At 37.8% G+C, this 24691-nt stretch overlaps 1 protein-coding gene across 6 annotated transcripts in view; it reads right to left on the bottom strand.

The window, feature by feature from the left end:
- The window catches only part of prom1a (prominin 1a), an 82780-nt gene that overhangs the window by 18104 nt on the left and 39985 nt on the right, over positions 1-24691 (bottom strand). For all 6 annotated transcript variants that reach the window (XM_042418823.1, XM_042418824.1, XM_042418828.1 and 3 more), the window contains exons 4-14: positions 10818-10938; positions 10005-10068; positions 9461-9550; positions 6487-6716; positions 6229-6303; positions 5417-5480; positions 5021-5180; positions 4307-4459; positions 3409-3532; positions 2378-2481; positions 1508-1592 (exon numbers count right to left, since the gene is read on the bottom strand). In XM_042418823.1, coding sequence (XP_042274757.1) covers positions 1508-1592; positions 2378-2481; positions 3409-3532; positions 4307-4459; positions 5021-5180; positions 5417-5480; positions 6229-6303; positions 6487-6716; positions 9461-9550; positions 10005-10068; positions 10818-10938 — 1270 coding nt within the window. The remainder of the gene's footprint in view (positions 1-1507; positions 1593-2377; positions 2482-3408; positions 3533-4306; positions 4460-5020; positions 5181-5416; positions 5481-6228; positions 6304-6486; positions 6717-9460; positions 9551-10004; positions 10069-10817; positions 10939-24691) is intronic.

The raw sequence follows: 24691 nt of genomic DNA, 5'->3' as shown, positions 1-24691 counted from the left end.
ACATATCAACTGTTGCCTAAAACGAGCCAAGACAGTCTTGCCAACTGGCACGCAAGAACTGAATATCTTTCAAAGGCAGAAGTGGTTGGCTCAGGGTCAAAAAGAAATAAAAACTTACATCAATGTAATGTCTTTGGCATAAGCTGAGATAAAGGCTGAAGCATGTTAAAGCTTTCAACTGTCAGTGCTTACTTTATTTTGGCAGCAAAGAAATCATTAGGTAATGCTAACACAGTGCTGCAGCCATGGATGGAGAATTTTGGACACTCCATCACTATTAGCTTATAGAACTACATGTCCAAATTGCACACAAATTAATTTCTATATATTTGGATGTGGTGTTGATGGTCTCTCACAAGGCAATGCACAACAGCAATTAGAGGGGTTAAACATTCCTAGAAAGTGCGAGTAACAACTCCTCTCTAGAGAAATGATTTAGCTGATCATCTCATGTCAGTTTAAGAATCTGCAAGTTAACCTTTGATTCATATCATATCAGCATTTTAATCAGATCATCTTAATAGTTCTGGATCATGACCTATATTTGGAGTAAGTGGCTCGTGAAATACAGTAGGCTACAGCTGTTAATTTAATGTGTCAGATATATTTAATTAACATTTCATATATTATGCTATTTATCTCATTTACGGGCTGTAAGTACAGGTTGTGAACATTTAAATAGGATGCCACTAAAAACTGTAGTATTTCCGCCTTTTTCAGTCAAATAAAAGTGATTAGATTTCTTTGAGTTGTAGTTATTTTAGCCTGTAGTTACTTACAAATGTTTAAATGTAAACCTAATACGATTTGATAAGGGATTCAAAAGGATTTGATTCAGTAAGTGGATACTAATTTGATCAAATGCTATCGAACTCCATTCTTAACTGGAATTGGCATCAGCTCAGAAAACAAAAGAATATTCTGTGAGAAAACAGTTTTTACTGGCTGTTTGTGAAGTTTTTTAAATGAGAAATTAATGATTAGTGTGCAAAAAGATGCAACTTGATGATTTCCTGTTAGTACAAATCAATACTGCACATTTGTTTGTTAGTACACACTATGTCCATAATAGCATTTGATGAAGACTACTACATAGCACAAGTTTATAGTTTAAAATTAGCATACATTCCTAGAAACCACAGCTACCTTACTGGGTGCTTATTTTAAAATTGTAATTAGAAGTCAGCAAAATGTCTGTATCGTCTGTATATTTGGCTCTAACATAATAGTGACATCAGACCTTAGAAAACTGTAACTTATATCTGTGATCAGTTTAAATAGCACTGCTTCCTAGCTTAATATCGCATGCATCTAGTATATGTTCTAGATATATGAATGATTAACTTAACATTTTGAAGAAAAGCTTAAATTTCAGGTTTGGATATTTTTAGTATTCCATCTTCATCAGTTAGTTTCTACTCTTGAGTAAAGGAATAAATTAAAACAAAGACACCCAGATACAACATATAACAGAATGCTATTAATGGTGTGTGTTGAGTTTACTGACCACTGTAGTGTTCAGGAAAGAGGAGATGTTGAAGACTTTGTCCAGACGCATGGCTGAGTAGATGCCTTTGTTTTCTTTGCAAGTACTAAGAAAGACAAACATACACATCCAAGTACAGGCATGACAGAGAAAAAAGAGGAGAGAAACGTCAACTTAAATGTTTCAGTCAGAGTGAAAATATTTGCTGCCACCAAGTGAAAATGACTGGAAGTACATGACACACTGACAGGTCTCCTGATAGGAAACAGTGTGATATTCCATAAAAGCTTTGAATATCTGCTAATGTTCCATGATAACATTTAGATTGCCACATACCATATAGACTCACATAATGTACACAGTATTAGCACTGCTTGCTTTTTAATGGGAGAAGATTGTTGAAGCAACACTGCTCTGTTTGGAAATATAATGACTGCAGGTCTGCCATCCCGGTTACTGAGAATATGCAGCCTCTCACTGGAGCGAGATGATGAAAGCTGATGCAATGTGTGAGAAAGAGGCTGAAGAAAAAGCAGCACAGATAGTGTAGAAAAATGATGCTAATTAGATACTCAAGGTTAATAACAGTTCTCTCTCTCATTTGCATCCCCATCCATGGAGTTAAAATATTCAGTTGCCTGTTTGATGCCTGACTGAAAGCCTGCGCCAACAAACTGCCTCATCCAGTACTTCTACAGACTGTAACTGAATAAATGGCTTGTCCTGCTGCAAAATCCTTGCAATTTGGTAATTAAATGTTAACATTACATGAAGTAAACAGTAAATCAAATTGTTGAGTGAGCCGTGACAAGAATAATCATCACTAAAGCCTTTGAAAGGTGGCAAACATAACATTGTCACCCAAATACATAAAAAATGAGTTTGCTTTGCCTGTACAAGCTCTCTGAAGTCAGCTCAAGGTCTGAGTCGTTGTACATGTAGCCAGGGATGAAGTTCTTCCACTCTGGGTTGACCAGATACGGGGTGTCCACAACCTGGTGAATCAGAGAGTCATAAAGAGGATGTGTGAGACCCAAACAAAGCTTCATCTAAGCTTTTTTTTTTATCTAAATGAGGAAAAACATAGTTTGCAATGAACATCTTTTTTGTGTGTGCTCTATGTTATTAATACTGTACTACTATCAGTTTCACTGTAAATGAAAAGTGCGGTACAAATTAAATGTATTATTATTTTTTGTTATTCATCTTGTATACTATTTCACTATATTATGTTAAGGAGAAGGTAAATCAAATTTCCTTTTATTAAGAGAGCAAGAAAGCAGAGAGGGACACCTAAGGGAGGCACAGGAGAAAATGCTGCAAGGATATCAGTTTCAGAAAGCTGTTTAATTTACATTTGTAATGAAAAACATAAAGTTTCGTTCTCTGTTGTTTCAAAGTACTGATACCCCTAAAGTAAAATCTATTTACTTAAAACTATTCACTTATTTAAAAAGACAAATTACTTTTGCTTTATAAGAATTTTAAACTTGTGGCAAAATGAAAGTTTCTACATTATGGATGACATAATTGCAGTCAAATTTGGACCTAATTCAAATTACAGCATGCCACCTACAATTGGGAGCAGTGGCTATTATTACAATTCCACCAAAGAGACACTGACTTGTAAATATTACAGAGGAAGAACAGTGTCTTGACTTAATCTGTCTGACAGACATGCTCATTCATGGGTTTAGTTATATGATTATGAATTCTATGGACTAAAGACCATCGAGTCCAAAGCGGACTGGATGTATCAAACACAAAAAATGTTCAGTATGAAAAGTACTGAACATTGAGTAAAAGAAATGTACTGTACATATGCATTCTGTGGTGAAGGTGCCAACTTGTATTTGTAATTTTGGGGGGACCCCTTTATCATTTCTGGGTGCAAATGTTCCATTTCTGACTCTATGACTTACCTTAAAGAGTTCTTTAGTGTGGAAAGGTTCACAAACAAGTTTCTCTATGTTTCCTCCTGCCAAGAAGATGATTGTCACCACTCCCATCAGCACCCAGGAGAAGATGAAGCTAAATCCAACGCCGCTGTGGAGAAGAACAGACAGGACCTCAGGTACAGCCAAAGCAGAGAAAAATAGTAGAGTTAAAGGTGAAAAGGTGAGCAAATGTATCTGTCACAGTACGCAGTGTCAGCTAAAAGCCTTAAATGTAAAAGTTCTGTAGAAATTAAAGGGACATGAAAAGTAGCACCAGTAGAAACCACTGTACTGTAGGATAGTACTGTAGACTAGCGGGCAGAGGGCAAGGAGGTGAATGAGCAGCAGTCTAATAGTAGTATTACAATATTTACAGTGGTAAAAAAGTATTATTTTCACACAGAAGGTGTTGCCTTTTGTATTTTCATCTTGTGGGGAATAGATATACTGTAAATAAACATCTTCTCTTGAGGGAACACAATGTTATGTTGTGCCAACAAGTTCTGCATGTAGTGCAAACAAGATCTGCATCTATTTGTTCAGATATTTTTTGGCATATGCTTTGTTTGTATAAGCTTTCTGTAACAAATGCACCTCTGTTCTTCCTTCCTTCATCTTTTATATCATTATGATCATACACTATGCCCTGGTCTTCTTTACCTTTTAGACATGCTGCAGCATGTACAGATGCTATAGAAGTAGCAGATGTAGTGGCAGTTATACTAGAAGTATTAGCACTTGAACAAGTACTAAAAATACTAGTAGGCTGGTGTACCATGCCAATCAACTTGACAAATTGACATTAAAACTATTGTTGTGGCAACACTTCTTTTTGTTTAAGATCTTGAAAATCACTGAGTTGTCATGTGCATAGTTGACTTACGCCATGAGCATCGTTCCTCCCGTATTAGAGATGCAGCCTCGTGTTGTAGGTGAGGCGTGCTTGTCATATCCCAGGGTGCCACACAGCAAGCCCAGGTAGTTGAAGGCCAGGACCAGGACCACCATGCAGCACAAGGCAATACAGCCAATCCACCTGTAAGCAACAGCAGGCAAAGCTAAACAGTTAGACCTCTCACTGAAGGTGGCCTCCCATAACATAAACAGGACAACATCTCCCACCACAGCTACAGTGTATATTAGCATCTGTGTGTCCTGCCTAAGTGTTCTTGAGCAAAACATTACTCATTATAAAACAGCACATGAGTTAAGTGAGGTATATTAAAATTTAATACAAAGCTTTTAAAACTGATATATCATCTTAGGTTTCCCTCCTCTGCACTATTTTAAACTGAATTAATGAAGAAGATATATGAATATTTCATGAATGCAAAATATTGATGCAGGCTAATATGGTACACTTAAATTTTACATTACTTGTAGATGAGCCTGGTCAGCACAGACAGCATAAAGCTAAATGTCAAAGCTATAGAAAGTGTCCACATTACAGTATTTACAATGTAGTTTCTGAATTTATTTTTCTTTTTTTAACAAATTTGATTAGGTTTGATTTATGAGAAGGAACTATTTGTAAATTTATAATTTTATAATTTAAAATTGTAAATTTTATATTAAAATCTTTTTTAAGTCAGTCTACCTGTAAAAGTCCATTTGGTCAATTTCAGGGTAGTGGTCCTCAATCTTGGCATGGGCATGACTAATGAAGATGGTGAAGTTGGACAGGGAGCTCTGCACCGGGAACACCTTAGAAATGCTGCTGATGTTATTGCCAATGTCGTCCACCAAACTCTGTACACCTGAGAGAGCAATCGGATTCAGTTAAATAGCTTAGGTAAAGACACTGGAAAAAATACCCAAACCACCTTAAAGTTGCACACAGTAAAACTTGAAATTCAGCACTCAGAAACTGATGTAATGTGACACGAGTAAACTGCAAACAGTAGGCTTGCTAATGTTTCCAGCAAAGCAGTAGTTATTAGATGAACATGTTTGCTCTCAGAAAAGGGTTTTAGAAATGTAAAATGTATCTTACTCTCCACAACACCTCTGGTCTGTTCAGTCACCATATGTGGCGTGTCGTTCAAAGAGGAGTAACCCTGTGACGGGAAAGAATTTTATTAAAATGAGTAAACAGTGGGACACCATATTGAGATTAGTTGCCTCAATAGTTCATAATGTCAGACACCTACAAGATGTGATGTGGTTTGACTCACTATTTCTTGCCTGTTCAACTTTCTGTGTTGCTCTCTCTGTGCTGTCACTATCATTTTTTAAAACTATGAAACCACGGATGCATTTAACGTAAAGGATAAAGATTCCATACATTTTTATTTATTCAGTTTATTTCTCAGGGACAGTGCATATTAATAAACATTACTGTAAATATGCAGGAATTAGCCGAGAGGCTAGTTTTCATCCATGAATAACATGGCAGACTAGTCATCTCAATGAAAGCAGCTTAACTAGTGTGCACACTGTCATAGGCACCCACGGGTGCCAGTAACGATCTGTAGGACCTAATAGTTCAAATTGTAAAAGTCCACAGAGACAGATTTGTGTGATGTTCAGGGAATTTTCTTCTTAGTTTTATAGCAATTTGTTTTATAATGGACGTGTATAGCAAAAGGTTTTTCAGAGGCAATGGGCATCACGTTACTGTGACCACAACACCAAAATTGCAGCATAGCAGGATGGTTGCTTACTAAAACTCAAAAAAAGCAACAAATTCATGCCTGTGCTCAGGGCGTTGCAGTAAATTGCTGCAAATAAAGTAACTTCTTACGTGCACTGACAACAGTCTAAGATTATCTAGTGAGAATATATGTAATAGTGCTCCAGGCTCACCCTCTGGACGATAGCGCTGAGGTCTGTTTTCAATATGCTGTTCATCCTGTCCAGCTGAGAGTTCACGTTGGGTAGCTGAAATACAAAACAAAATAATGAGACACCAGTAGTTGCCAAATCTTAACCCTGACTTAAACCTTAGTTGACATCTTCCCCCTGTGTTATTTTCACATAAGTTTTCATTGTGAAGGCACAATCTTTACATTATTTATGTCTACACCATGTCATCATTAGAATGTGTTTAATTCAGTTTTGTACCCGTGTGAAATTGGCGCTGATCTGCAGCTGGGACAGTGACTGGCGGATATTGCGGCACAGCTGGGCAGTGGTGGCATCTGACTCCTCGTCATGACAGCCAGGGTCATTTAGGGTGCGGTTAATACTGACCCGCACCAGGCTCAGGTTAAAATTGAGTTTTCCTGTTCCTTCCTGAAGGACTTCGAGAGACACACTAACATTCTCCAGGGCTTCCTTGGTTTCTCGCATGGCTGCATTAAAAGAGACCAGATATGAATAGAGAGAGACAAAGTGGACTGGATTGATGTTATGAGGGAAAACCAGGGCATGAAGAGAATGCCCATCAAAACAAAGGACTGTCTTAACATATTTTCCCTCCTGAAAAGTGAGACCATTTCCTTTGTTTCTGATGCAAACTTACATTGTTCTTACAAAATCTAAAACGAGTCAAGGAGTGAGTAGATGGAGTGTCCCTATTTCAAGATATTGCCACATGTTTTAAGAAAAACAGATAAACCTTTCCCATTAGCTAATTTATGTTTTGAGGTAACATTTTAAATAGGAAGATTTGTTAGGAAAGGCTTTTTTTTCATAGCTTGGCTGCAAAATAGCTCATAATGATGAATATTTCATTAAAATCCTCCAGTTCTGTCCTGGGACAGTCTGTGTAATTGTTACAATTCAAAGTGTATAAATGTAGACTCATTTTCAGAGCAGTAAAATAAATGTTTTGTCAAATATGAAGCTATGACGTTTCTGACTGACATCAGTCCATCCGTGGTACCATCACGTATTGATAAGTTACCTATGAAAGTGGACAAATGGTTTAATTCAAGTGACAAATGTGGTAACAATATCAACATCACAGCAAAAGGACATAATATTGGCTCATTATACACAAAAACACAGACACATACAGAACACATTGTACATATGCACTCATTGTAAGAACAAGGCCTGAGCCGAGATTAACTGTGCAAGCTGTGGTGCTTGTTATTGAGTTTGGACCGTGGTGTGTTCATATTTTTGTGTAAATCTTCATTATCTAAAATTAGACTTTTGGCTACCAGACAGCAGCGATATCTAGCAAATCATAACAAAGCAGGAATTCTGGGAATAATGTGAATTCATCGGCTCCTTCTATGGAAAATGTCGCTGTAACTGAGGTCTTGTAAGTTGGACGTTTCCACAGCAAGTGAATGCACCACAAGATAACAACCAGTGTTTGTTAACAACCACAAAGCAGCAGATTTTTAAAATTTAACAGCATGCAAAACTCTGGCATCCTCGAACATATAAAATATGCAAAAATGTAGGAAGGAAACAGTGAATTTACTAGTAGCTAAGTGCTTTAAATGATTAGCAACACTGTAGAAAACGAAAATACAGATAGATGCTGTGCGTTAAATACATAAATGCCTTATTCACTTCTACTTACTGAAATATTCTTTTTGTTTCTCCAATTACGAGTCCTTGGTATTTAGACAGTTTTTGTATCTGATAGAACACAATACTGGATACTAAAACCCTTTGACAACTTGGCTCAGCCCTTGTAAGAACAAAAATAGTGCACAAACATTGAGAACACAACTGTAATCACAATCATATAATAGCTGTGGTCATCTAATCAGATGTTCAGTCAACACACACAGCAATGCACTTCACTTGATTGCTACAGGCATGCTTGCTGACTGCTGTCTCATCGGCAGTACACATCCAATGTCCTGCCAAGTTTTTTTTTTTATCCCTTGCAGTCGATACATCCGTTATTGGCTGCTTGTTGTAATACATTTCATGAGTAAAATTATTCTTTCATAGTCAGTTACATATTCAAATATGTGATTCTTTTGGATTGTTAAGACTAGATTGTAGTTTCTAGTAAAGAGTTAAGTAATTATAATAAAAAACAAAAACATAATTTTTATGTTCACTTTACACAGAGGGACACATTTGGAATAGAAGGAAGGAAAATGTCCAGGTGCAGGTTGATGTTGTGTTAGGGTTTTGGCATGATCTGGGGATGTCACTAACTTAAAACTGCACTAGGCAAGAATGACGGGAAAGTAAGATTCCCATCCCCCTCTCTATCCTGTTTTGCCCCAACTTAACTGTCTGGTGACACTTAAGTTCACGGGCATAAAGTTGTCTTGTCATGCAGGAGGTGGTGAATTTGACCTTACAAACAAAACAAAACACAAACATTTTTTCCTCATGGGTAGCACGTACACATTGCATCAAAAGAAAACCAGACTTAAGAGAGACAGTGGAGCCTGCTGTGAAAAGATGTTTTGCACCACCTCTGTCCTCTCCAGTCACTATGAGCAACAAGTTTAGATTCAACACTTAACTGATCTCTGTGGTATCTGGATGGGCAAGTCCTTCAGACACACTCATCCGTTGTTTGAGGTTGCCAAAGTGTGAAATTGCGTAGTGCAGTTTTAATGTATAAATGGCTTGTTGTTCATTAAGATGGCACTTGGGTAACTGATAGGTCCAAATGCTCAAGGAAGATCACAAAGGAACAAATCATAGGAGCAACATCGGTGTCAAAGTTCACAAGGTCAGGGGTCAAGGGATCATAGGTTATTATCCAGTTATCGTTACCTTTGATGGCTCTCTCGATTTTCACTTTACGGAAAAAAATAAAAAGAAAAATTGTGGAAAAGAACATTCTTAACTGTTATTAGAAAGTTTTATCATCACTCACAGTTTATAAGTTTCACTAAAAACTGACATTTTGAAATTAGATCCCAAAAACTGTTCACTGTATATTATATGCATGGCGGAATATGTCAATTGTAACAGGTGATTTAATCCTCAATAGAGTTTTTAAATCATGTCACAGCATTTACAGCGTAGTTTTAATATGAGGAAAATATAATTACGTGATTATAATCCCAATTGTGCAGCTGTAGCCTGAATTCAGCAGCTTTCAGCTGACAGTAACCTGATGGTATCGTAACTGAAAGAGGAAATTAAAAGTCAGTGGATGTACCTCCAGCCATATTGAGTACTCTGTCCAAGGCAGGGTGGACCTCCTTATCCAACTGATCGTGTATCCTTCCACCCAATAATGGACCTATATCTGTGGAAAACACAGCATCAGATCAACAGGAATAAACAGTATTAACAGTCCATTATGTTACTTATTATTATGTGACTCTCCCCAGATTTCGCTCTCTGTTCAACCATCTCCACTTGTAATCTTATAGTCGGCTGGTATAGAGACACATAATATGTTTGTGTTTAAAGTATGCTGTGCTGATATTGCATTTGCTGATCTTAACTTTCAGTAAATAACTGCCTGCAGTGCTATTGCAGGAGAAAAGTAGGATGAATACTCAAGAGATCCTCTATAACAGTCACCACTGTAGCTATCTAGACCTAGTTATGTCACAAATCTGTTGTGAAAACAAGTCAAGGAAAGTAGACACAGTACATTCAGATAATAAGCATGATATGTGACCAAGAGCAAGAACTCAGTGAATCTTTTCTGTCCACTTCATTCACTGTCAGAGGCACAGAGAAGGTCTACTTACTATCTAGGTCATAGATGACTTTGTTCTTGGCTGTGGCGTATTGGGATATTAGGTAATCAATTTGCTGCAAACAGGAAACACAACAGAGCAGAGTTTCACAAATGGAGGCACATAAAAATGTGTTTATTCTACTCTACTCATAGACACCAACAAGCACTCTGAAGTATAATTTCAGCGTTATGTTAAGTAAAGGAAATGAAAATAATACAAAACTGGGCTCCATAAACCCATAATAACAAATAAGCTAAGAATCTGGTTGGATTTTGAATGAAAACACACCAATTTAACTCCCACAAGTGAAGTGAAAGTGAAAAACCTGAGCTCCTGAAATTTCATGGAATCAGACACATGTCTTAGAAATCAAATATGCAGCTCTCGCACATATAAGAAGTGAGAAAGTTCACTTTTCCCATCTTGAAGGTATCATACAAAGGAGGCATAACTAGAAACGACAGTAGACTGACAGGGGGAAAAGCACACTGGGACATGAGGGTCTTATAATTGGGGAGGTGTCTTCACATATCAAAACATTTGGATGTTTCGACTTGGTTGTTTCATGTTCAACCATGACTGAAGCTTCTCTCATATCCTACATGTTACCATTACAGCTTAGTTTAATATAATAAGCAAACAAGTGTCCAATTCATGGTTTTATCATACAGTGTAATTAGTAGAATTGTGACAAAGTTACTGGTAGAGGAACATAAGGATTCTGGTTTGTAAGACAACTCGTTATAGATTTAAATGCTTATGTTTAGCTCATAACATTATATGATATTTGTGGTCGTGCTATAGGACGGAGCTGTGTAATACCATCGGTGTGTCATTAGCGAAGGTGTGCAGGTCCCTCATGTTGCTGTTGACCAGCCTCCGTATGTTCTTCACTTGAGAGCTCAGGTTCTGGTTGGCAGCGTACGCACACAGCACTCCAATCCTGCACACAAACGACAAATACAAACACTGTGACCTTTCTGTTACGATACAGAGCGATCATGAAGCTCAACGCTACCCAGAAGGCCGGAGGTGTGTTTTATAGAGCAGGATGATAACATGTTATCAACATTAGGGGTCAGTATGCACCACCACATTTCTTTTTGCATTTTCTTAGCAACTTCAATCACAGTAAGTGCACCTGTAGAATGAGCTTCATTTTCTTGACAGCCAGTATTACATTACAAAAAAAACAAAACATGCAATCACAGTAATGTATGATTGTCAACACACAACTATTAATCATCATTCCCTTTTTAAATCTAATTATTATTATACTATAATTAAATTAAATTATAATTATAAATGCAAATAGCATTTACTGTAAATCAAGCATATTTCTAACTGAGTGGAAGCTGGCACAAAAAAAGCTAATGAGAACTGCACATTTGTTTCCAAAATCATACATCAAAAGAAAAAAATTACACATACTCAGTGACCGTACAAAACGACAGGAAGCACTAAATTATTTTATTATTATTATCATTATTATTTAAGCACAAGGTTTGTCTGTCTGCATTTTAATGTGAAAATAACTTCAGGAGAATTTATTTCCCAAGCAATTTGGAAATCAACATATAGCAGGAAATGCAGGTGTGTCTACATTATGCTCTGAGGCCTTATCTGTATAATCTGAAGTCCCTGGCTTGTAAACATATTCTAATTAAATGCGAAAACACAGAATTGCACAAAGCAGACCATTAAAGTGAGTCTCTTGCACACTTCAAACAGACCTGAGTAGCTCGGTACGAGGCTTAATTAGCTTGAGAAACATCAAGGGAAAGACAGCCCATAATATTAAGCTGTTTCCATGACTCACTCTCATCCCAGTTGAATTTTCGGCTCAGCACCTCACAGCCAGCAGCGTGCTTGTAAGTACGTGTGTGCACATGTTTCCATTGCTGCATGTATGTGTCTGCAAGTGAGCATGGCTGGGGCGATTAACTTCAGAACAGATGGTGACAAAAAAAAAAAAAACCTATGTAAGATGGATTGTGAGGTTTTTTGTGACGGTACAGTTGTATAACACAGAAAATCTAATTTATAGAAATGCTTCAGTGGAATAAGCAGCTTTATGAATGATGCAAGATGACTCGCAGAACAGAATAACAAACGGACTGACTCAGAAGCCACTGGGAAGGTTTAGATCAATGGAGATGAATCAGGGTGTTGTGACTCACTGTATAATAAGGCAGAGGTATCCGTATGTGAGCCTGTGTAGCTGTGTTTCTGTGAAGGTATGCATGAGAGCGAGTGTGTATGTATATGACTGCAGTGCATGCAAAGTGAGGTTATGCCCCATTCCTTGTCTTATTGCTTATGCATGAAAAAAGTACTCTGTGTGTCTGTGTGTTACAGTCCTGTGATCAGCAGGCGCTGCTGTAGAAGTCTCCCTTTGTGGATATAATCCTGTTAATGCAATGTAATCTAACCTGCATTATTCTGTCACATTAGAGATTGTACAGTGTGTGTAAACACTGAATGTACAAAAATTGACACTGAAAAGTACACTGATGAAGTGAAACCAGATAACAGTCATTATACTCTACAGATTTACTTCATTCACTAATTTGATTCAATCTGCGTAGATATGCAAAGTGGTTTAGAGAAGGCTAGGGCTATCATTTAATCATTTAATGAATGTCAAAAGTAGTGAAAATGCCTATCACGAGTTCTGAGATCCCAAAATGTGATTTCTTTAATAGCGACCAAATGGAATGATAAAAAACTGTGGAAATCAGCAAATTCTTACATTTTAGAAGCTGGAAACATTGAATTTATGACATTTTTGTTCAGTAAGTAGATCAAATGATTTATCAGTTATCAAAATAGTTGTTGATTCATCAACTAATTGATTAATTGACTAATCCTTTCAGCACTAGATTAGAGTATCCTGCACTGCTTGCAAGACTCAAATGGTCCTTACATCAGTTACATCAGTTCACAGAAGAACAGCATGAAAATGAATACACAGAGAGTTAAAACCTGCTCGAGATGGTAGCCGATGAATTACAGAGAGTGAACCATTACTCACCTTTTTCATCAGTGTTATTAATCTGTGTGTGGTAAAGCATTTGTGACTTGGGACTGTCTTTAGGTTCATTTCAGAGATACTCCACCAGCTGAAATTTGAGAAATGACTGCTGAAGAAAACGTATGTGGTTGAAAAATCAATCCCAGACGATAAAAAACAAGCCACCCAGGATTTTGTGAGTATAATCAGTCATCCGCTGTTTGGCAGCTGACTCAAACCCTGGATGTCAGAGCATCTTTGAATGTACCTAGAAGTAGATTTTTCAACTGCTGAAAAATTGTGGGCATTTATCTTACATGCAATTTGTTTTTAACAGGTCAAAACATGCAGAACCACTCGCACGGTCTTTAAAGAACAAATGTTATATGACCATTTGCTGCCCCTGGGAGAGAAACTCTTTTCATCTGTGTGGCATTTAACTGCGCCACGTCTGGAGGAATTGTGACAATGTTTGCCATAAATAGAGAGTGGGCAGACATAGTAAACACTGCCATCGTATAAAGTGGAGACTTAATGAGAAACTAGGCCAAACAACTAGGCTGGGGCACAGTGAAGTGGAGCCATCCGGAACCAGGGGAAGATTCAAAATGGCCACATCCACAACAAAAGCCTTTTGTCAAACTCTTTCTCTGCCCTCTCTCTGTTTCTCTCTCACAGACACACACACACACAAGTACACAATTTCACACACATTCTGCCTCTTTCTCCGTTACATACACAAATTCACGACCACACACACACACACACCTTCCCTCTCTCTCTGTCTCTGGTTGTCTATGTCTTCATCACCAAAGCCCATACTTGCCTCTCCTCTGTCTCCCTAGCCCTCTCTCATTTGTCTTTCTGCTCTGGCTCGTCTGTTTTCATTTATGTCTCTTTCACTACACCTCTATTTCTCAGTATCCCTTTGCTTAGACTTTTTGTTTTCCTCTTTCACTATTTAACTACCTCCCAAGCTCATGCTTTATTCCTATTTTCCTATAGCAACCTCGCTCTTCTTTTTTTTCTCCTCCTCTCTCTCTCTCCTCTTTCGCCCTCAGTTCCCTTTTTCCTCTCGCTTTTTTTTTTCTCCTCTCTCACTCTATCCACCTCCCTCTCTTTTTCTTTGTCTCCCGCTCACTCCCTCTCACTGCCGGTGTCCAGCAAGGTCAGTGGAATCTGCAGCCAAACAAAGACTCTTTGAGGAAAACGCCAAGTGCTTTCCAACAAGCTGTGTAGTACATGACTGTCCACCTTAGTTCAGTAGAATCAAGTTTGGTTTAGTTTTGAAGTCCTGTTTGGTTGTAATTTAGATTTTCTTGTTTGAGAAGAGATGAATTTAAATGAGGAGTAAAAAGAAAGCAAAATATGAGAAAAACACAAATACACATTTGGTTATGAAAAAAAGACAATGATCAAACAAACTGTAAACTCATGATGGCAAGCAAGACTTGCCAAAGCTGAATAACAGAAAATAAATGAGCACTGCTGTTGAGCGAATTTATGTGGGAAAGCCTGTTTTCGTATTGATGCTTGCAGCGTCTAAATCTAGTGAAAAGCAAACATGTCACCCTTCCCTCTGGGTTAGTCGGCTTCATTTTACCTTAATTTTAATGATGTCTTTCATATTGCATACTGTATAACTGAGAAATATTCCACTCTATTCAGCAGAGTAGTTTTTTTAATAAGCAATGTCAGAAAATTCACTTGAGTATAGTATGTAAAAAACAACAACCTTATGAATTCTGCAGAGTAGTGAAGAGCAGATTTAGGATAAAAAGATGTGAAGTTCAAGCATAAAATACATAAAATATAACTGTTCATCAACTTACTCATACTGACAAATTGAAGACTTTTCGTCCCAAATGTCACTTTTCTCTTTCACTGAAAAAAGTGGCACATGAGTAAAACTATGACTATAGCATAATATTGAAACTCCTATTGAATCTTAACATTTATACGCAAATATTTTATTTATGTAATCATCCTTATTTATGAAATCTTGGAATGTAACTTTCACATGACTGTTGCTCTTCAAAATGACCCTTGGCCTTTAAACAAGCCATTTACTGATTCAGCTGTTCAACTTTGAGAAAATTAACTGGTCCGTTGTGCTGCATCATCACATTTCTCTGTTATCAGCGACTCCTGAACTGACTCACTAGCTCAAACTGTGGCTAATGGCTGCACGACAGTATGGCTGCTTGTTGATAGTGTATCTGTTATTGACCACAGGGGACAATTTAAGCACAGCGGGAGTAAGATTTACCTCTAGCAACTTTGAAAAAGGCCTGTAATTCCTGATTGAACGAGAGCCAAATGACACATGAAACTCTGCCTAGGGTGGAAACCCCACAACAGCAGATGAAGAGGAGCATGGAACTAGTACAGTGCCCCAGAATCTAGGCCACTACTGGGGGCTGGGTAGTGAGTGTTACATGGTCTGGTAGCTCCATAGCTTTTACAAACTCTAAACAATGGACCGCTTTCAGCGTGATTGTAGTTGCAAGGCTGGGACAGTCGCCTTTCAGCCCCTCCCCGCTTTCACACTGCTGGAACTGGACCTCTATTATCCTATCTCTCAACAAGAAAATGATAACTCTTGTCATCGTAATCATTCTAAAACAAATAATATTGCTAACATTTTCAACAACTATTGCAATGGTTGGGAAGATGTGCTTTTGTACTGTGCATTAAGTGCTTTTATTGCTGTCATTTTTAAACCCACTGTGTAGACAACAGAGTCACATAAGGCATGTAAACTGTATCAGGGAACATATAGTACGCAATAATAATAAACAACTTATTCAAAACATCACACATTTAAACATGGAAATCCTGCGGCATTTCCAGTCCCCTTTGTGTCAGCCTGACCTGAGTGACCTGTATTCAAAAGCTCCTGAGAACAGATAGATTACCGCATAACAGCTTGTTTTGTGTGTATGTGTGTAACAAAGCATCAGCTTACCAAAGAACCAACTGTACACACATGAAAATTGTCAGAAATTGCCCACCATCCTATTATCCTATCCTATTTTAGCCACTGTTTGATTTTATAAAGCCAATAATACTCTCATATAGCCATTCTTTTGTTTTTTTTAACCACATTTTACTCAATATTTCCATTTTATTCACTAGTATACAGTCCTATCAACTGCTACATTCAATATAACCCCTGTTATATTCAATTTAGCCACAATTTAATTCTATTAAGCCTCTAGTTAGGCTGTTTACATTCCAATAAGTGCTTTTTCCCCTCAAGTAGCCATTGTTATATCCTTTTATCCACCGTTTCATTTGTCTTATCAGAGCTTGCCAGGTCAGCTTGAACCTGATCTCAGTGCAACACTAGTGTTTCATATAAAGAATTTAACCAGACAATGAATACTTAAGCTATCTGATCCCACGGCCTTCGCTCTGGGCATGACAGCCTAGTAAAGAAAGTGCTATTTTTCACTGTCCCCTCCCCCCACGTCATAAGGACACTAAGTTGCTGTCTGTTCCATCTCAGGGTTGACTGCAGTAGCTTGATGGGAGACAACAGACCATTAATTCCACAGTAAACAGTCCAGGAATGATATGAATACTAAACTCTAAGCCAAACAGCCTGTAGGGCTCGGGGTTGTACAAACACCCACATAAGGTCACTGAAGTATAGTAGTATTTTAAAAACTGTAGAAGGGCCAAAAGACAAAAATGTTATGAATCCGGTCCATCCAAAAAAGAGGAAGCAGAGCACCACAGGATTTATTTAACTATTATTCAGTCATAATCACAAGCTTATACTGATGATTTGGGTGTGCGTTTGGGCAAATATGATCCTTCCATGGCAACAAATCAACAGATTTATGAATCAAGTTAGAAGATACTGTTTTCAATCCCCGCCTTGGAAAAACCAACAGCCTGGGCATGTGAGCAAGGAGCTCCATGCATTTCAGTGTACTGGATAAAAGTAAAGAAATAGTACAAATTAGAGCACAGGTGTGGTTGAAGAGTTTGGAGTCCGTAGTTCACTTAAAGGCTCTACTGTAGGTTGACACATATATAACTGCCCTGTTGATGTATATGTAGACTGAATCCTACCTACTCACTCTGCATTTCCATGAGGATATCAAATAACGAAGGTGATGCTACAACACATTTGTTCTGCTCAGTAAACCATCCCTGGATAGATGAAGGTTATAAAAATGATTAACCTTTCAAACAAATATTAACGGTGTGATTTAAAAATAAATGTCAACTGTCCAAAAGAAAAAAACTTGTGTCAAGAAATGACTGATGAAGAGATTTACTGTACAGAGCAGGCAATTTACTCTGTAAACAATAACTTCATAACAACTTCTTGCACTCTGTTAAGCCTTGACCAACCAAAATTATGCTGTGAATTGAATTGCCAATGATTTGCATTTCATAATTTAGCTCTCAGTCTCAGAAAGTGCGAGGACACTGGAGAAGGACTTGTTAGGAGGACTGTTAGTACTGAAAGTCTATTTTCCAGGGACTCTGGAGTTCAGTGAAGTTAGAGACTCACTGAATCACAGTGTTTGGTTATAATTGTGTGGTCCTTCACCAGTCGCTGGGCTCAGCATGGAGCAAACACTACAAGGGTCTGTGGTTTCATGTCCACTGGGTGCACAGTACCTATAGTATACACAGAATGACTGGGGGCAATTCAAGGAGATTTGGATAAAGTAAACCGACTCTAGAGTGTGCACTATGTTTATCACATGATCAGTGTTGAGTTTGAACAACCGCTCTAGGGGAATCTACACAGACATGCAAATAAACAGACAAGCAAGCACAGAACAACATGTGCAGTTTACATGATGCTACAGATTAGTTCATTTTGGCAGAAAACAGAGCCATTCCAACTCTTGTCTCTGATGTCTGTTGTCGCCAATAAATATTCTCTTGATAGATAAAATTGTTTCAGCTCTAATGTCACTGTAGGTTTTCCCAACAGAGTTTAACATAACTGTAGGTGTGACTGCATCCTTAGTTATTGTTTCTGTCTGTGTAGATTACAGGAATGTATAGGAACCCTCCCAGTATAGGATGATACTGTATGCTAAAGAGCCAGAGAACAGAACTGCTATCACAGAAGCTGGAATTTTTTTTAATCACAAAGCTGTTAAACAATGGCTGATTACTGGTCAAAGTGGCTGGTAGAGTAGAATATATTACCAGCCACAGCCAGAATTCCCAAGCATTTGGCTGGTGGATTGGAGCTGACATCTGGCCGCAAAGTTAAAACACAGTGGCGCAAAAAAAAAAAAAAGAAAGACAGCTCTCTCTGCATTTGAAATACTGCTATTTCTGGGTTATAAATCCTCCCAGCCAGCCGTCCCCGAGATAGAGAGCCACCTCTTAGCTGTAAACCACATCACCTAGCCCTACAGCTTTGCCTTCTCACATCTTTTCACTCCCCTGTGCAACAATGTGCCGTATCATCACTATTGTAACACAAATGTCTCCAATAAATTCGAAGGAAAGCCTGACCAAGCTGTGAACATCAATTAGTTTCACTATGTGGAATTCCTGTTAGAGTATTTTTTGATTTGTAGTGTGAACAGTACAAGAAGTCACACAGTGTAAAAGACCCCGGGATGAGGGGAAGAAAAAAGTAATTAGTAAAAAATAAAGTGGATTTCAGCTATAAACCAGAAATTATGGAGAATTACAATGATTAGTAAGAGTGAAGTCTCTCCAGGAGATGTGATAAATTATGGGATGCACAGCAAATTCAAACAACCTCTCCAGTTAATTAGCTTGGCAGTGGTTTGTGTAAAGCTGCCATTGTGTGGCGTCTACGTGCTGGGCAGCGATCATGGGGATGCTTGGACATCATGGACAGAAAGGGAGAGGCGATGAGTTTACTTCAGTTCATGAATGGAAATTCAACTTAAAACAAGGTACATTAAGCAAAATTGCAAAACAAATACAATAAAAAAATCTATTCCAATATAAAACCATAAGAATAAGGCTTCAAGTAATGCATATAAAAGAAATGGACAAAAGCAATATTGTGCAAATTGTGGAAAATGAAAATTTCAATGTGTAAAAAGACACCATTTGAAGTATTTACTATATCTAATCTCACAGTTTGAGGTGTTGGCTGCCTGTGCTTGTGTCAGCTTTTCTCTCATGTTATTGCATCAGTCTCACCAATAACTGATGTAAACATTTATTGTACATGGCCAATAAAATATAATGGCCGTATAATATAAAACATTAATTCTGTACCATGCATGTGACTGTCCGCTTCAAACTGATTATTAGGTTGTAACATCTGCTTCCTGGTTCCAGACCCCTGAATTCCTGCACATATCTCACATTTTTTCTGGGGTTGTGCTTATTGACAACTATTTCCCAAGGCTGTAAAAATAACCAAGCCTTTGCAGGCGAGGTTAATAAGCAGGACATCATCTTTCTGTGTAAGAACCACTAAAATACCACAAAATGTGGATGAGATCGAGGCAGCTATACAGCTTGTTGTAAGACGGCTAAACTCTTTTGGTGACATATTCCTTAATTATCTGCTCCTAGGAATGCTTTGTGGCGACCATAAATGACGTAAATGGCCCTAACATTGTTAGCCACTACTAACAGGTTCTCTTAAACAGAAAATGGTCAACATGAAAAGAATGTCAGACTGAAATGAAATGGCAGTACAGTTTGATTATCAGGCTTAGAAATATTAACAATTCAGTACCTGAGAAATTAGCCATGTTTTTAAAAATGTCATATTCGTGTACATAAAACTTTTTCTAAATTATCTGTTAAATAAGCAACTGGGATAGTTAGTAAATGAATCAATTCTCTTTTTTGTATTTCCAAATGCTATAGACTACTGAACTCAATAAAACTAACGGCTGAAAATCTATTTCACGCTTTAATATTTGCAGTTTAACGTTTTATTTTTATAATCAAGTCAGCCTTTTCCCACAGCCTCTTCAGTTTCATTTTACATTATACTGCCTGTATCTGCTCCAAAACTTGGCTCTGGCACTGGAAACAAATTCCCAACGAAGGCTTCCCACGGTTTGACATTTAGTCAGCGAGAGACATCTTCACAGTCATTGTCGTTTCCTTCATGACAGTGAAGCAGTGAAGTTAATGCTCATCACACTATTAATGAATCCCCTAAAAATAGCCCTACATGTGATGACTCCCCAGGGAGGCTGTTAACCGAGCGATGTGTGGGTTAGGAGGCAGAGGGATGCGTGAGTGTCTGTTTGGTCGTGTGTGTCTCTAAGTGACTAATTGTGTGCTCGTTTTTCTATGTGTCTGAGAGAGAGAGAGAGATTGTTATGTATTTGTGTCATCAGTAAGTAGGTGGCTGCGAGGCACTTCATTACCATTACTGGTTACTTCCTCTTATCAAAAACATACAGTGATTCAACAAAGTATGAAATGTCAGTTTTCTGATCTCTTACATTTATTGAGGTCAAGTAAGGAAGAAGTGAGAAACTAAGAAGTTAAAGTAATATATGACAAGTTTGAATACAAACACAAAGTCAACGTACCACATTTTATGGAGACATAACTGTATAACACTGGCAGTGATTTAATTGATCCTTTAACTTTCACTTAAAACAGTATTCCCAAATGTAATCCCTATCCGAACAAGTATATTCTATCGCATGGAAAACCCTGTATGCTTATGTGAAACAGTGAACAATGAAACAATGTGAGCCCACAGGAGGGGAAAGAGAGAGACTACGTGTCTAGATTCATTTGTGTGCAGTATTGTATATATATGTGTGTGTGTGTGTGTCTGTAGGCTGTTGGCTGCTGAGCTCCTCATACTGTCCCTTCAGTGCTCTGTGCTCCAATAAAAAGTGGACCAGTGATGAAAATGTGTTTCTACACATTAATTGGGTCACTTTATTAATAATTCAGCAGAATTCACTGCTAATATCTCTTGTTACATAAATAAGAGTAAAACTCCTGTTTTCCAAAAAGCCCATACACTGTATAAACTAAACTCAAATACATTTACTGACATATGAAAACAGAAATAACTACTTCTTTGTGTTCTCACTCAGAGGTCAGGAGTCAAGTTATCATAAGTAATAACCAGCCTGAGGCAGAAGCAAAACCAGGGGGCCCCCAAACAAATTAAATCTTATCTCTCTTTGTTTTGTTTTGTTTTTTTCTTTTTTGTTGTTGTAATGTTTTTGAAGATATTGCTCTGGAGGTTGACATCACGTAATATTCACCTCTTTATTCACCTGTGTTTCTGAGACAAAAACAAATATTAATATTTTGGAAAAAGTAAGAGTCTTCTGAATAAAAAAAAGATCTGTATGAGGTACAAAATTTCACCAGATGTTTGAATTTCCTGACACATGTATATAAATGTAGCTTGACACTACGGCTATACCTTTAAACCAAACAAAACCTAAAGCCATATAGACACCTAGTCCTATTTTAATGTGGTATTTGTTAGCTGATCAAAATCACAAAAACTTAAGATGGTATTCTGGTTGTTTGTAGACAGATATGTAAAAAAATCTATTGATTTTATGACATGTTTAATTCAGAAAATATTACACAGCCCTTTAGAAAGTATCACATGTTGCTTCTCTTCTCTTTTGCCATCTGTAAACTTGTGTTTTTGCAGTTGATTGCACTTCAGCTCTTCACCATTATAACATCTAGCATTTCATGAGCTGGGAAGACATTTTGGAATTTGTCAATGCTATAACGTGTTTTAGGATTATCTGACTAAATTCTGCATTTTTTCAAAAAAATGTATTAAGAGAACGTTTATTTTTTAGGCAGCTGTGTTTTATTTGATAGTTTAGAGTTAATAACAGGAAACCTAGGGAGTGAGAGACAGGGAGTAAATGCAGCTAAAAGCCTGGGACGTTGTGGTTATGTGTTATGTCTAAGAGAGCAGAACTTATTTGAGGACAAACTCTTCAAATCTAAACTGACTGACAGTGATTTAAAGCGCGGGGCGCCGAAGGCTCAGTTCACTGGCGCCTATATTATTATTAATTAGACCCCATATGATTAGCATGAGTTACTAAGCCCATAATGTTGGGACCCTTTTGTGTTAATAGTGTTAGACAGAGGCGACTTAAATAGACTGCTGAAATGCATGCTGGGTAACACTATGAGGCAATGGTCTTCCACTTGGCCAGAACAGAGGGACGGATGTTCTATCTGTCGTTTTATCATTATAAATCCATGCGGGGGCTATGTGGCATCTGAGCTGATTAGTATAGACTGAAATGACTCCTGCTGTCCTTTTAATGAAGTGTGTTATGTCCTTACAGTAGCTGGCAGGCACAATGCAACATGCCTCTGTAGTAAACAGTGCGTGCGTGTATGCATCAGCTAAGATATGATATGTTAATAGCAGACAAACACATGTGAGCCGGTGTAGGACTGCGTTGAGAAGACGTCGCTGCTGCAAAACGACCACAATACTGGTGATCACATTCAGAAGAGGTTTTCAGTTTGTTCATACCGACGTCAAACAGAATAGTTTGCCGAGGCTGATCCTGCATCACTCATATAAAAATGTATTTCATTTTTTGAGTTGGAAGTAGTGTCACACTAGTCTATTAGACAAAGCATTTATGGACCACTAAATGCAAATGACTGAGCTTGAATCAAAATATATTAATATTAATGCCGATGTAATGTAAATTGATATATAGACATATAATCTGTGTCTACCGCGGGTTGTTTAGGTTCAGTAAAACCACAGCTGGCTTCATGAGACAAATCATATCCATAACAAGGCTGTTTACATAATAACATTCATTATTACTGCATCACCACAGACCATTATAACAATTCCAATAAACTTGTCTCTAATTAGCTGTTGGTGGAGAGGGATCTACACACTTCACTTTGATTTTCCGCCGCTGCTAACACGCTTCTGTTTATATATAAAAACACTGCTTCACTTTTGTTCCTCTCATTGCCCTTTCTGGCATGTGCCATGATTCAAAGCTCTGAAATAAATATGTCTCATGGATTTACATGCCAGAGTAATTTGAGCAGGCCAGTTAATCAGTTTACGCTTTCAACATTCATTCACCTAATTTAACCCAGAGAAGGTGTTAATCAGACAGCTGCACTAATCAGAGTATTGCCTTAATCTGGTTCTAATGAAATGATTAGTGTTTATATACATGTACTGATTGATTCTACAAAATCTTCACACCATATTTATCCCCAACGAGCTGAGCTTAATTATCTGACTTCAAGAGATAACATTCATCATTATTATTATTATTACATATTCCATACTAGTCATCCCACATATATAATGATGATGTTTTGTATTTTCATTTGAGATGAGTGTCATTTAGAGGTAACTATGAATGCCTTCCACATTTCTGTCACTGGGATAATTGAGTGTAGTCATTATTTCAGTAAAGCAGGGTATGTCTTATTTAGACTCTACAACATTTTACATTTTTATAGACTTGTTTGACATTTCGTTGTGTCCAAAATAACATTTAAAAAGCAGTTTTAAAGAAAAATGGGCAGCCTGTGACAACGACACCTGGGCAGTTCACCTGGACTTTTGTAGATTTAAACAACCAGTATGTTAGTAAGTTATGTGTTTTACAATATAAAGACAAGAACCAATGAATTAGCAAGGATTTATAGCTGCCATAGATGAAGAGAAAACCAAACATGTGCCACATATACAGAAATTACAAAAACAAAAGCTGCTTAGTTAACAAGGGATCTTTACGAAGGGCAGTGCAGAAACACCGTAACAGTGACTGCTTAGCATCAAAAATATGTTGCCAAAATAATAAAACAAGTAACTCAAGGATTACCGAGCAGAGTGACATACTTTGTGTAGTTTGTTGTCAGTTTTTCCAAATATCTTACACTGTTGCTCATCTAACACAGGATGTGACATCCAGGCTTCCTAACAATCTCTTTGTTTTTGGCGTTTTTTACTCTCTTCTATCTTTTTGCCATTTTATTGTCCTCATTCTTACCTGGGTGTCTTATACCCCTCTTAATCCGATTTTAACCGTTCTTGGAAAATAAATGTCACCCCTGCTACTTCTCTGTGCCTGGCTGTCAGCTTTCTAGTTGTGGGTAAAAAAGCAGAAGTGAGCCCGGGCTCGGTACTCATCCCTCTCCTGTCTGTAATTGCTTCATTAGAGCCTCTGCAGCGTCTCTGCCTGGTAGCTGGGGAGACTTAATAAGAGCACTGAGGACGCTCTCAGACTCTTGCGTCTCGGCTGCTAGGATATTGCCGCGGAATTTCTAATAACTGGGCTTCGTTCCAATGCAGACAGAAAGTCAAAGAACATCAAACTAAGTACACTCCTGGATCCCTTCAGTCTAGCAAAAGAGACAAACGCAGCTCTCCCAAGCCTTTTGTACTGTGGCTGCATCCCCGGCGGCTATTGCTTCTTCTACCGCTGAGATAGTAAAACAAAAGTGGAGAGTGGATTGAGTTTCCCGCGGTCCACTCTTTGAGAGATGAGATTCACTAAGATGCAGGACAGCCAGATGATGTAAGAGGCTTATATAGAAGAAACACAGAATAAACTTAAAGATCCCTTCCAGACATGTTGTAAGATGTATAAAAAATACTCTGCCTGGAATAATATGTGTCTAATATGTTTTCTACTCAATTACTCTATTCCATCTATCCCTTCTCCCTCATTGAAAAATCAAGAATTGATGA

The sequence above is a fragment of the Thunnus maccoyii genome, chromosome 8, assembly GCF_910596095.1.
Source record: "Thunnus maccoyii chromosome 8, fThuMac1.1, whole genome shotgun sequence".
Classification (NCBI taxonomy): domain Eukaryota; kingdom Metazoa; phylum Chordata; class Actinopteri; order Scombriformes; family Scombridae; genus Thunnus; species Thunnus maccoyii.
The sequence above is the reverse complement of the archived record's forward strand: the minus strand, read 5'-3'. Positions and strand labels throughout refer to the sequence as shown.